At 41.8% G+C, this 14,836-nt stretch overlaps 1 protein-coding gene across 1 annotated transcript; it reads right to left on the reverse strand.

Moving 5' to 3' along the window:
• Nucleotides 1-397: 397 nt before the first annotated feature.
• LOC124804690 lies at nucleotides 398-9,796 on the reverse strand. The gene is made up of 2 exons (XM_047264940.1): nucleotides 9,530-9,796; nucleotides 398-636 (listed from the first exon to the last, which is right to left on the reverse strand). The coding sequence occupies exons 1-2, from the start codon at nucleotides 9,741-9,743 to the stop codon at nucleotides 512-514; spliced, it is 339 nt and encodes a 112-aa protein (XP_047120896.1). The 5' UTR covers nucleotides 9,744-9,796; the 3' UTR covers nucleotides 398-511.
• Nucleotides 9,797-14,836: the final 5,040 nt, after the last annotated feature.

Below are 14,836 nucleotides of genomic sequence, written 5' to 3' on the forward strand. Positions count from 1 at the left end.
GACACTAAAATTAAAATTTTCGTTCCATCGTTAAATGGGATGTCGAAGGACTTTCCTGCGATTATGTAAACAGTTTTGGAAGCTTTATACCAACTAAGAACACATAACATTGCTTTTCTTGCATCTGAACACTTTGATGCAAGAGCCCTAGTGCTGTATAGTGCACACCGTCATTTCCTAAGGAAAAATCCAAATGGATTTTACATCAATGTGCAACATTCATACATAAATGGGTTATGGTGATTTTATGTTGCATCACAGAAAATATCATTTACAATCGACCACTGAAGCATTTTCAAAAAATTTGGAACTTTCGCAATCATTTTCCATACTTGCTTACCACCTATGTATGTGCTAGAGCTTACATTTATAGGACACTGAGTAATAAAGACATTTATTTACTGCAAAAGGCACTGCTGCTTTATTTTATACACATGAGTGCAGGGTACAGGACAATGTGAGCAGCACCAGACTGCGCCTCCACAGTGTAGCGCCTCCTCAGCAGCGCCGACTACTTGCTGTGGGCAGCTCTTCGGGCAGCGCCTGACCTGGCGTGGGTTCTGACTGCAGCTCTGCCTGCAGCGTGTCGGCTGCCTGCACGTGCATGCTTGGCTTGGCCAGCCCGGGCGTGAGCACCTGCTCAACAGGGAACAACGTTCATGACGTTTCACTGATGTCTGCTCACATTCACGTCTCACCAAAAAACATCAGTAGTTTTATTAACAATACTTTAATTAATCACTAAGCCTGCATTTTATACTCAGTTAACATACTGAAGTACTTAGACGACACACAGCTGGTTTTGTGACTTACTTTCTAAGGAATTATTGCTGTCCTGTTCTCCAAGAGAACTGCTCTAAGCCTTAACTGCTTGTTGTGATGAGCCGAGTTATGTACAATGTAATTTAAGTCGATATTTTACGCCATACCTACCTGATACAGGTATTTGTGATGGCAATCACACACAGATAAGTTGTAAAGTATGTACCGGTGATGTTGTTGATCTGTTGCAGATGTTTAACATATGCAATTACATACTGCCTTTGTTATGATTTTCGAAAGCACTTTTAGTGTTATTCTCACATAAATATGCAACCTATGAGCTATTATCTTCGTTAACAGTGTTTCAAATTCACAATATCATAGACAAGCAGAGCATGAAACACACTGAACACTACTTTGTATCTTCAAATTATATAATTCACATTATAACCGTTTTTCAGTAATCTTGCAATAACTGTATTCTGAAGCCAGATGTATTGCTCTATCAGAAAGAGAAACTGAAGAAACTTTTCTTCGTATCTGTATGAAAGGTTAAATGACATGTGATCAAATGGCTACCTGAGGAAAGTATATTTTGTGTAGTGCAAATCAAGAAACGTTTATCAAATTAGAAAACTCTTATAATGATTACTTAGTATTTGTGGTTCTACATCCTACATCTATAACTGCAGTCTATTTTGCGAGGCTTATAGCATTAGTGTGTATTAGAAACATAGATAGATAACACAAAAATTATATTTCAGGTTGAACACTATTGCGAATCGACAGTGTCACAAACGTTTTTCCTGATACTCTCAATTAAAAATTTGTTTGATAAACAATATGCAGTCTTTCACATTTGGGTACAACAGTGACAACTATTTAATAGAGCTCTTGTGTCATTGCACTTGGAATCAAGTAACTTGTCTGGTTACTGTTTCTTGAGTAAACCAGTCTTGTGTATAACATAATACCAACTACCGACAGATAAAGAGACATCAGGTTCTGTGAGCAATGTTGGCATGTTTGTTAGTATATTAATAATGTTGTATCTACTGGATACAAACATAGCAATACTGGTTCTCATTACTGAATCAGCAGTATGTAACTGTTAGTAGTAGTAGTAGTAGTAGTAGTAGTAGTAGTAGTAGCTTTATTCATCCATAAATCTCATTTTACAGGGATGTAGGACATGTCAAAGTATTTACAAGTTCAGATCAATTTAAACCAAGCTAGTTCGTATACACATATATTTACAGACTTCTCATTAGGGACAATCTTTAGATTTACTCCTGGTATACAACACTTTCTTACAAATAACTTATTAAATAATGTAATGCCACACTGTTCAGTCATATCTCCCTATCAGCAACTGCACACACTATACACACATTGTTTCATAACACTTCATTCACTACACACATTTGCTTTCTCAGCAAGGAGTTCTCTTGTTTTCTCAGTGACTATAATGTTGCTGTCATTGGCAAAGAGAATTTTTTCACCATGAATAGCACTACTGGAAAAGTCATTGATGTACACTCCTGGAAATTGAAATAAGAACACCGTGAATTCATTGTCCCAGGAAGGGGAAACTTTATTGACACATTCCTGGGGTCAGATACATCACATGATCACACTGACAGAACCACAGGCACATAGACACAGGCAACAGAGCATGCACAATGTCGGCACTAGTACAGTGTATATCCACCTTTCGCAGCAATGCAGGCTGCTATTCTCCCATGGAGACGATCGTAGAGATGCTGGATGTAGTCCTGTGGAACGGCTTGCCATGCCATTTCCACCTGGCGCCTCAGTTGGACCAGCGTTCGTGCTGGACGTGCAGACCGCGTGAGACGACGCTTCATCCAGTCCCAAACATGCTCAATGGGGGACAGATCCGGAGATCTAGCTGGCCAGGATAGTTGACTTACACCTTCTACAGCACGTTGGGTGGCACGGGATACATGCGGACGTGCATTGTCCTGTTGGAACAGCAAGTTCCCTTGCCGGTCTAGGAATGGTAGAACGATGGGTTCGATGACGGTTTGGATGTACCGTGCACTATTCAGTGTCCCCTCGACGATCACCAGTGGTGTACGGCCAGTGTAGGAGATCGCTCCCCACACCATGATGCCGGGTGTTGGCCCTGTGTGCCTCGGTCGTATGCAGTCCTGATTGTGGCGCTCACCTGCACGGCGCCAAACACGCATACGACCATCATTGGCACCAAGGCAGAAGCAACTCTCATCGCTGAAGACGACACGTCTCCATTCGTCCCTCCATTCACGCCTGTCGCGACACCACTGGAGGCGGGCTGCACGATGTTGGGGCGTGAGCGGAAGACGGCCTAACGGTGTGCGGGACCGTAGCCCAGCTTCATGGAGACGGTTGCGAATGGTCCTCGCCGATACCCCAGGAGCAACAGTGTCCCTAATTTGCTGGGAAGTGGCGGTGCGGTCCCCTACGGCACTGCGTAGGATCCTACGGTCTTGGCGTGCATCCGTGCGTCGCTGCGGTCCGGTCCCAGGTCGACGGGCACGTGCACCTTCCGCCGACCACTGGCGACAACATCGATGTACTGTGGAGACCTCACGCCCCACGTGTTGAGCAATTCGGCGGTACGTCCACCCGGCCTCCCGCATGCCCACTATACGCCCTCGCTCAAAGTCCGCCAACTGCACATACGGTTCACGTCCACGCTGTCGCGCCATGCTACCAATGTTAAATAATGCGATGGAGCTCCGTATGCCACGGCAAACTGGCTGACACTGACGGCGGCGGTGCACAAATGCTGCGCAGCTAGCGCCATTCGACGGCCAACACCGCGGTTCCTGGTGTGTCCGCTGTGCCGTGCGTGTGATCATTGCTTGTACAGCCCTCTCGCAGTGTCCGGAGCAAGTATGGTGGGTCTGACACACCGGTGTCAATGTGTTCTTTTTTCCATTTCCAGGAGTGTATATCAGGAACAGTATTGGTCCTAATATGCTACCTTGTGGAACTCCTATATCAATTTATTCTCATTCTGATAAGTGTCTTACTAAATGTTTAGATCTATTTAAAGTACGTGTTATCTCTACTCTTTGTACCCTATCTGTTAGGTATGATCGAAACCAGTCAATAGCTACCCTCTTATTCCTAATGCTTCTAATTTACTTAATATAATCTTGTGGTCGACTGTATCAAATCCTTAGAAAGATCCAAAAATATTCCTACGACACACTCATCTTTATCAAGAGGATCAAGTACAACTTTTGTAAATTCTAATTTAGCTAACTTCATATTTTTGCCACTCTGTAAATCAAATGGTGAGTCGCTTAAAAGAGTGTAGTTATTCGGGTAATTCATTACTCTGTCTTTCATAATTACTTCTATTAGTTCTGAGAAGGCTGACAGAAGGGAAATGGACCATTAATTTTCTATGTCTTCTGCATTACCTTTCTTAAGCAAAGGTACAACTCTTGCCTCTTTTAACTGCTCTGGAAATGTCCCTGATGTGAAGGATTCACTTATTACTGTTTTTAAGAGGCCTTGTATAATCCCATGCATTGTTTCAGTACACACGTTGCTACTTCATCTATGCCTACTGGCTTTTAATTTTTTACTTTTTGAACAGTTTTATTGACTTCATTCTCTGTGCTTGGAAGTAACATCATTTATTTAGTGCAACATTATTTACAGGTGTTATATTTTTTGGGGGGAATTTTTGCAGTAAACTCTCTGCTATACTGTAAAAATGCTCGTTTACATAGTTTGCTAAGTGTTATGGATCATTTATTACCTTATCCCCCTCCCTTAGCAGTATGTTATTCTGCGTTTGTTTGCCTCCCCCATTTCCTTTTTTATAACATCCCAGACTGCTTTGCTTTTATTCTCTGCATTATATATTATCTTGACATTAAATGTCTTTTTTGCAACAATCAGCACCTTCCTATAGATTTTTTTGTATGATAGAGGTTTGAGAATTCTGGATCATTGCTAATTTTTTTTCATGGAACTGTGGTGTTTGGGAAGACTTTTTAATAGCTGCTGTTATCCACCTGTGTTTGTGAGATATTGATACAGACAAGCATACTTTTGGAAATGCCTTTTCAATGTTGAGTTTAAACAATGTTGTGAATTTAGAGAATTTCATACTCACATTGGATTCCTTATACACTTTATCCCAGCTTTTTATTCTAGTTCTTTTGAAAAATCTTTTATTTTGATTTGTGATGGAAGTCGTTTGTAGGCTTGTAGTTTAGATAATGATTCGATGCCTGATTTTGCTGTTGTTATTTGACAGAGATGGTCTGATAGTCCAAGATCTTTTACAGCTACATCACCTTCTTTCCCTGTCCATGTTTGTGGCCACATGGTCAATTACTGATGCAGTCGTTGTAGTAGCACTTGTTGCACTATTGACCAATAGGGACATGTCAAAGCTTTGAAGGATCTTTATGAAGGTGCTGCTAGATTCATTTATGATATTAGTGTTGATGTTAATGTCCCCACACAGAATTATGCTGACCTTCGTACTTGAGACTTTATGTAGACCTTCTGTCATTTTATTGAAAAAAGTGTCCACACTACCATTGGGAGAGCTATACACACATGAAATGATTAATTTCTTGGTGATATCAATTCCTGTTAATTCAGTAGCTGGTATTTCAAAGTGTTTGTCTTCACTTACTGCACTGAGGCCATGTCTTTATTTGAACTGTGTTCCTTTTCTGATATAAATCCATGATCCTCCACCCCTTGAACTAGTTCTGCAATAATACTATGCCTTTTCATAAAATGATAATACTACATGTTGGATTTCTGTGTCTCTACACCACTGCTGAGTTATACAAACTACTGTACAGTTCAAAGCTCGGAGTTCTCTTTCTAATAGTTATATTTTATTTTTTATTGATTGCATGTTGTGATGTGAAATGCCCCATGTTACTCTTTCCAGTGGTGTAACATCTGGTATATGTGATATTAGAAGTGTTAAACTCTGGAAAATCTGTTTTGTGAGTGATTGTTTCAGTATTTTTTGAACTGCTGGAGATATTCTTTAGGCAGGGGAACCTGTTGTCTGGATCTCTACTAAAAAAGACCTACTTTTTCTACCTATGACAACAGGTAGTTGACCATGTGTGGCCTGAGATCCATCCCCTATACTTACATGAATCAACTGTACCCATCTTCCCTTCCCCGTCCCGTTTAGGTGTAGGCCATGCCTAGTGAAACCCCAGCTGTTGACAGTCGCAACGGCATCGGAGAAACATGAGCAAAATTGGCTGTCCTCAGAGCCATCCCTAACTGCACATTGATTCGCCTCACAGCTCCATCAAGTGTGGTCGATCATGACGCCAGAACAGCTCAACAAAGTGTACGTTGATGCCATGAGGAAGGGTAGCTATCTTGTCCAGGTCAACACCCATGTCATATGCCCCATCATTGGTTAAAAAAAATGGTTCAAATGGCTCTGAGCACTATGGGACTTAACATCTATGGTCATCAGTCCCCTAGAGCTTAGAACTACTTAAACCTAACTAACCTAAGGACAGCACACAACACCCAGCCATCACGAGGCAGAGAAAATCCCTGACCCCGCCGGGAATTGAACCCGGGAACCCGGGCGTGGGAAGCGAGAACGCTACCGCACGACCACGAGATGCGGGCCGCCCCATCCCTGTCCAAACTGTTTCGTGCCCCACCCACTTTCACTACATGGTCCTCTTTTGTAAAGTCCTTACATAAAGACCCTAGGTCCTTTATGGACATGACTTAGCCCTGTATTTGGCTTCAAGATACTGGTGGCCGGGTACACTGACCTAATCTTTCGTGTAATGAGGGCCTACATTCTGCCCATGGCTGCTACTTAGCAGCAGCACTTTCTTCTCCCTAAGACTTTGTACATTCCTAGGCTTCTTGGCTTCAGTTGAAGTGTGCTGCACAATCCCTGCTCCTTGTTCTACCTCAGGTTCTTCTCAACTCTGGCAGTGATAGATACCTGTTATTTCCGTTGATGATAAAAATGTCAGATAGCGTTCTCTTTCTCCTTTCCTCCTACCAGCTGCCAGTTCACAACCACCCTCCTCCCCCTTTTCTCCCTTGATCCTTATGAGTTCCTTCCTTGCTTCCTCCAACTGTACCTGAAGGGCATAGATTATCCTTTCCTGTTCCCCAATCAAAATGTACCTACTGCATACTCTGCAGATCGAGGTAAGAGCCTCTTCTGCCAACATTCTCTCCGCTGCATGCCCGTCAGTGAAAATACACTCCTGGAAATGGAAAAAAGAACACATTGACACCGGTGTGTCAGACCCACCATACTTGCTCCGGACACTGTGAGAGGGCTGTACAAGCAATGATCACACGCACGGCACAGCTGACACACCAGGAACCGCGGTGTTGGCCGTCGAATGGCGCTAGCTGCGCAGCATTTGTGCTCCGCCGCCGTCAGTGTCAGCCAGTTTGCCGTGGCATACGGAGCTCCATCGCAGTCTTTAACACTGGTAGCATACCGTGACAGCGTGGACGTGAACCGTATGTGCAGTTGACGGACTTTGAGCGAGGGCGTATAGTGGGCATGCGGGAGACCGGGTGGACGTACCGCCGAATTGCTCAACACGTGGGGCGTGAGGTCTCCACAGTACATCGATGTTGTCGCCAGTGGTCGGCGGAAGGTGCACGTGCCCGTCGACCTGGGACCGGACCGCAGCGACGCACGGATGCACGCCAAGACCGTAGGATCCTACACAGTGCCGTAGGGGACCGCACCGCCACTTCCCAGCAAATTAGGGACACTGTTGCTCCTGCGGTATCGGCGAGGACCATTCGCAACCGTCTCCTTGAAGCTGGGCTACGGTCCCACACACCGTTAGGCCGTCTTCCGCTCACGCCCCAACATCGTGCAGCCCGCCTCCAGTGGTGTCGCGACAGGCGTGAATGGAGGAACGAATGGAGACGTGTCGTCTTCAGCGATGAGAGTCGCTTCTGCCTTGGTGCCAATGATGGTCGTATGCGTGTTTGGCGCCGTGCAGGTGAGCGCCACAATCAGGACTGCATAGGACCGAGGCACACAGGGCCAACACCCGGCATCATGGTGTGGGGAGCGATCTCCTACACTGGCCGTACACCACTGGTGATCGTCGAGGGGACACTGAATAGTGCACGGTACATCCAAACCGTCATCGAACCCATCGTTCTACCATTCCTAGACCGGCAAGGGAACTTTCTGTTCCAACAGGACAATGCACGTCCGCATGTATCCCGTGCCACCCAACGTGCTCTAGAAGGTGTAAGTCAACTACCCTGGCCAGCAAGATCTCCGGATCTGTCCCCCATTGAGCATGTTTGGGACTGGATGAAGCGTCGTCTCACGCGGTCTGCACGTCCAGCACGAACGCTGGTCCAACTGAGGCGCCAGGTGGAAATGGCATGGCAAGCCGTTCCACAGGACTACATCCAGCATCTCTACGATCGTCTCCAGCATCTGACCCCAGGAATGTGTCAATAAAGTTTCCCCTTCCTGGGACAACGAAATCACGGTGTTCTTATTTCAATTACCAGGAGTGTATTTCCTATAAGATTGGCAACAAATCCCTCTACTCACTACCCTATAACAGCTCCCACGTTTCTCACTCACGGTCAGTTACAAAAGAATAATTAAGTTTTGGGAATGTTTTAAATTTGTCAAGGACGCGAGATTGGCAGTGTGTAAACAAAAAAAGACGCAAATACCTTATGTGCGGGGGTTGTTGTCTTTGTACTGATTTAGAGATACAATGACAGAAGAATAAATTTGTAAATACTTTGCTTTTAGAGAATTTGCGATATCAAGCGTGTTCGGTCAGGTTTTAAGACGTTTATAACTCTTAAAATTTAGGCCTAGATCGCGTCTATCTAACTAGTAAACAATACGAAATATGTTAGTTAAATACGATTTAGAGCCGTTTAATTACACTTTTATTGAGACAATAGACACTGATGAAACTAGTAACTTTCTTTTTTAAGCGAATATTGCACTGCCAAGAAAACTTGAATAGAACCTTTTGTGTTTATGTCACGAAGATTTCGTGTTATATCGCGATGATCGGGACTTCAGTTAATGAACAAGCTTTTCCGAGAAGAAGCTCTGGTGGGACGCTAATATTTAGTTGTTTGACAAGAACGGACACTACAGCAAGTATACAAAACAAAGAAAATAAATTCTTTTAGCAGATGAAGAAAATACATGTGATCTTACTCGGTGGCCATCTAGTGTACATGTTTATCCTCATTACCACTGATGCAGTACTTTCTGCATTGTGAATTCCTATTACTATTATTTCCTATTCAGCAGGCTCTCATTGGTGTAGAAATTCATATTACAAATTTTATAGCATCTGTATAGAAGGCGGATACAAATGTATTATTTAGACAATATATTGTTAAGCCATCCTGTGGCATGGACATAAATCAGTGGGACCCTAATCAGAATTCGTATATAGCAAGTGTAAATGTTTTGATGATGCCCAACACCAATGTTAAAGGTCACTATGGTTGAATGTAGGAGTATATTTAATGAAAGCAGTAATAGCATCATTGTAATAAGTTCTTTGAATGGCGTGTCTCTTCTGCTGGCAAATGTCTTACACTTTCAAAGCGTAGAAATAATTTACGTTATCAACTAGGGGTTTAAATCTACATGAAATCACACAAAGACGGGTCCTCAAACTGGACCAAAACCTGATGATGTGAATGCTGTGGCTGTAAGGACCGGGCGCATCGCACCACCTCAACTGGTATTTACCTTTGCCTACCAGCCTGTTCTCCACACTCCCAGCGTCCCCACCATCGCTCCCGTCGACGTCGTCGTCTGCTGAGCTGTCGGCGTCGTTGTCATCAGCGTCTCTGTTTTCGGCTGATTCATCCACCACTTCCTCCCCATCGTCTGCAGCGGCGAGCGGCGTGCGGTACGCCACAAGAAACACACCAGCGATCAGCAGGACGAGGGCTGCCTTCATGGTTACAGTGGCTTCTACTCTGAGTGCCTCTCGACAAGTGCCGCAAGTGAACTCACCCACCTCCTCTTATACAGCGCGTCCGAATCTTATCGCCCAAGCTGCTGCAGGCAAGGACAGCTTTTTAGTGTGTACTTCAGAAAGTGCGATTATCCATATCGGCGTCCTATCTCACTGCTGGAAATGTCTTTGGAGACTTGGTAAGAAACCTTGAGCCAAAAGATAGGATTAGACGAAAGAGCGCAATATCCGATAAATACTCAACAATCAATGAAAGCAAATGATTAAAAAGTTTATTACTTGAATTATGAAATTTCTTCTTTCGTAAGGACAGTACATGGAACAGCACTGACTTTGTTTAATAACAAATTTACGAAGGAATTAGAATTTCATCTGTACACTATTTTCACACCATCCTCTGATTTCTGACGTTGCGAATTGTTAACTCATTATCTCAATAATTAACAGTAATTTTGGGTTTAGCTCGTCATTAACCATTACTACTCACAATTTTTATATACGGACTGATCCAAAAAAGCCTGCAAACATATTGTTCAGGAATCTCTTATCACGAATAAAACGTTTGCTGTGTCAGTTAATCGAAGTTTCAGGCTGGAGGCTGCTGTGGAAGTATTCGTCATCCCAGAATTGCTCTATGGGTGGCAGATCAGGACGCACGGTAGGCCATTCGTGAATGCGTGCTTCTGTGGTGTGAACTGAAGTTTTTCAGTGGATTATTCCTTTTGGCACCGCAGTCATCAGTGGTATGAAAACTGCATTGCTCCCTATGACCCTTCAGCTGGTTGTCTATGGTCGCATTGCTCGCAATCTAAACACTACAAACAGTAGCGAGAATCGTCGCTATATATATTAAACTAGCCTTTCTATATAGTAGGTGTGGCATGGGGCTTACCATGTGTTCGTTCTATAAATTTCTGTTCCTGCTCTCTCAAATTAAATGCAATTCTTGCAGGCAGAGAGTAGATCTATAACGACTGATTTTCTTCGCGAGATTAAATAAGCTTCTAATCTCTTCCATCTTAACTTACTTCTTTATATTTACTTCTGCAGTGTAATATATGGTGCATTGGTCACTGACAGTATGTGCTGAAAACCCATATACACAAGCAGGCATGAATTGTCTTTGAGTAATTTGTTACAAACACCATTTCGTGTTGCCTGAATCTTCCTTGGTTGCATAAAATTTATTTCACGTTTAAGAGGGAAATACGCCACGTTTGGTTGTTTACTATATTCATTTCCAAATTAGCATATTTCGTATTTAAAAGCTTTACTTTTTCAAAAGTTAGGTCTTTGTGTCCAATTAGTTCTTCCCAAAATCGAGAGAAACCGCCATAATTAGTTATGTGCTCAGTGCTCAGAATGTTCAGACAGCACCCACATTATTCATATTTTTGTCGTGTAATCTCCAGGTTAGATCTTGACTATCAGAATTTCGTTTTTCGTAGTACCACTCGGCAATAATTAAAAGTTGAGCATGTATTTAATACAGTGACATCGTATTACGATTGTGATTTCTACTGTATTTTTCATAGAATCCTACTTCCTTCTCCACTGTCCCATGTATAACAACATGAATACCAGATGCATCAACTGCTCATGCAGCAGCTGCAGTTATTGCTGTACAGTTACTTCAAGCAAACACTTCGTTGGTTTCTATTTAGATTCACTAAGGCCAATGAAATCTAGCTTCAGGTTTCAGGTTACCTCTCTTTCTCGCTATCTCTCTCTAGTGCCATTTGTTGCAGTTCCTTCAAAACATTCAAAATCTTGATAATCCAGATTTCGCCTCAAACGGCTTTTACACCCTTCTCCTGACGTTTTCGTCTCTCTACTTCGAGTTCAGAATGGGGGCATACTGTAACCTCGAAGATTTCTTTCCATGAGAAATGGCATTTGAGATTATTGTAGATAGAAACTGAAACCAAATACTTCTAATATAGAATGCTACAACAAATTTAATAATGCAACCTGAGGGTGAAAGCTTCTAGTCCGTTCTTTCAGTTAATTGCCAGAATAGCATGTCCGTGCTAAAGAACACCAGGTATTTTGAAAGAAATAAAAAATACTTCTCATGTAAATACCTACGCTTCCACGGTTCGCACCATCATCAGCTGACGGAGAATTTTGTAACTGTATTCTTGGAATTATTGTAAATCACAAACAACTTTCTGCAGCAACAGATCACCTGAAAACCGAATAGTCTTCGTCTCTTACTGGTTACTTTTTTCAGCTGCTAAACTGATAAATTAAAAAAATTAAATATTTAATAACAGTAATTACTTAGCGGTAAAACAGACAAAAAATCTGCAGAATGCGGCTATTTGTTGCATGTGCTCTTCAATGTACTTGGCGTGTAACAGTGATATTTTGCACAACGATCTTACGCATTTGAGATACGTGGCTATATTTAGAGGAAGCACAAAGGCCGCTGATATGTACCACTTCTAGTGCTTGACTGTTTATTTTACTGTACATCATTATTTCAATTAAGAATGCATTGTGAATTTTAAACGAAATGAGTTAATCGTGCGAATGCTTGGTCCCCTGTTTTGTTGTGCTTACATACTTTTACTTATGTGTTGCATGCACATATTTACTAAGTAACTTCTTGCATCACCATGATAAATGAAGTAATACTGAACATTCGTGTACTGACGATGGAGAATACCAGAGTACAAGAGCTTCAATAATTACTGTTCACTGAAGTTTACTGTAATTTAGTGTGTGAGACCCGTACCAGGTAGGAATAACAGGAAATATTAAATGTAAACATAGAAGAACAGCATGAATGATCACGGGTTTGTTTGCTCCATGGGAGAGTGTCACAGAGATACTAATGCAACTGAACTGGCAGATTCTTGAAGACGGATGTAAACTACCCCGAGAAAATCTATTAACACAATTTCAAGAACTGGCTTTGAATGATTACTGTTGAATCAGAACAGCAGTAAGCGGGCGAACAATATCCTGTTGGAAACATGCCCTGGAATGCTTTTCATAAATGACAGCACAACAGGTTGAATCACCAGACTGACAAACAAATTTGCAGCAGGGATGCGTGGGGTCCTGTCACACGAAATCGCACTCCAGACCATAGTTGTATCTGTAGGCCCAGTATTAATGTACGGCACATAATGTTTGGTTCGGAGCTGTCTTTGAAGTGGTCGATTATTAACAGTTCTTTGTGTCGCTGTGGTGCCAATATCTGCTCAAATTGGTACTGCCGGTGCAATACGATGCTGTGAACACGATGGGTTTCCCTTTCGCTGGTACCACGTTGGCGTCCAGAATCTGGTGTTCTCGCAACCGTACATTTCCCGTGACCACTTCTGCCAACTATCATGTACAATGATGGCTTTCCTGGTATGTCTTTATGCAGTACCGCAGTAGGAACATCCAATTTCTCATAGCTATATTACACGACCTCGTTCAAAGTCCGTGAAGAGTTCATAATGGCTTCTTTCTCAACTTAAAGGCATTTTTTACTAACCATCATCTCACTATGTCCAATTTAAAAGCTAAGTCTCGCTCATGATCGTTACAGCAGTTTTTAAAGTAAATCAGTTTCGGATCGTCATGGATGCGCTAGTAGTGCCACTCTTATGCGACTGTGGCAAAATGTAAATGGACATCATTTTTCACATATAGAAAGATGCTTATCAACTTTCACCCAAGCCACACAGCTCCTTCTTTGTGTTGTGATTATATAAAATCAAAACTATAGAATACTTATAAAATACACTAAATCCATAAATTCCTCATTTATGACTTGCTTCTGATTGTATAGAATCGATAATTTGAATAAAATTTAACTGTAATTGATTTGGGAATTTAATTCATTAAATTATAGTATGCTCTCATAGCAGAAGACTTTGAGGATGTTCATTTTCCTCCAGCATTTAAACTGTTATTAGAATTAGCCTTTGTAATTGACCTTCCTATGTGAAGAAATTCCAGTTAGAAAACTGATATTTTCCATAGCAGAGAACAACATTCTTTCACTGCACAGGGTATAAATGATGGTAATTACCAGTATGCTAACATTTCCCTGCAACACGGGAAGGAATGGATTTCCTCGCACAATCGACAAAAAATACTAAGAGCACAATAGTTGTTGGTTGACTCTCCACACACTACCTCCTTCACACTACCTTAACATACATAACAGTTAATCTCACCCCTTCTAGTGTAAAATAACTGATGATAATATATTCTGATGGACGGTACTCCTTAGTTTAGGAAAGACACTCTTCAGATCACTAAAGATTTACGTTCGTTTCTGCATACAATGCAATAAAGATTTCCATTTCCTTTACAGAAGTGCAACAGATGCAACAGAATGCAATAAAGATTTCCATTTCCTTTACAGAAGTGCAACAGAAGTTTGCAACTTCTTAGTAGTGACTAACAGCGGTACGTTTACATAATTAACAGGCGGAAACACTTCGTCAGCAGTAAATGAGTTTGGGGACTTATCAGAATTTACAGAAGAATGTATACTATCATGTATTAAATTTTCATTAGGATAGATTAGTCCATTACAAGATGATGCCGTAATTGCTTTTATTTCCACCAGTTGTGCTTCCCTTTCATTTTTAATGACTTTATTATTCGCTACTTTTCAGATGTAACATATTCTAAACATTTATGGCAGAACTGATAGAGTACAAAGAACTAACTTTTGAAAAATCGCAAAAGAACCATCTATAATTAAAATGACAAGGATATCTGCGTGAACAAGCAAGTAAAGCTTGAAAATACGAAATGCACTAACTCGGAAGTGAACGTAGTAGAACAGCCACGCTTGGTATATTTCCCTCCTAAATGTGAAGTCGATTTTTAAGCAGCCAAGGAACATTCAGGCAACACGAAATGGTGTTTACAGCAAATTACTCAATGACAATTCATGCCTGCTTGTGTGTATGAATTTTCAGCACATGTTATCAGTGACCTCCGACCTATATATTACACTGCACAAGTAAATATAAAGTAGTATGTTAAGACAGAAAAATTTGTAGCTTATTTAATATCGTGAAGAAAATCAGTAGTTATAGATCTACTCTCTGATTGCA

The sequence above is a fragment of the Schistocerca piceifrons genome, chromosome 7 (assembly GCF_021461385.2).
Source record: "Schistocerca piceifrons isolate TAMUIC-IGC-003096 chromosome 7, iqSchPice1.1, whole genome shotgun sequence".
Lineage (NCBI taxonomy): Eukaryota > Metazoa > Arthropoda > Insecta > Orthoptera > Acrididae > Schistocerca > Schistocerca piceifrons.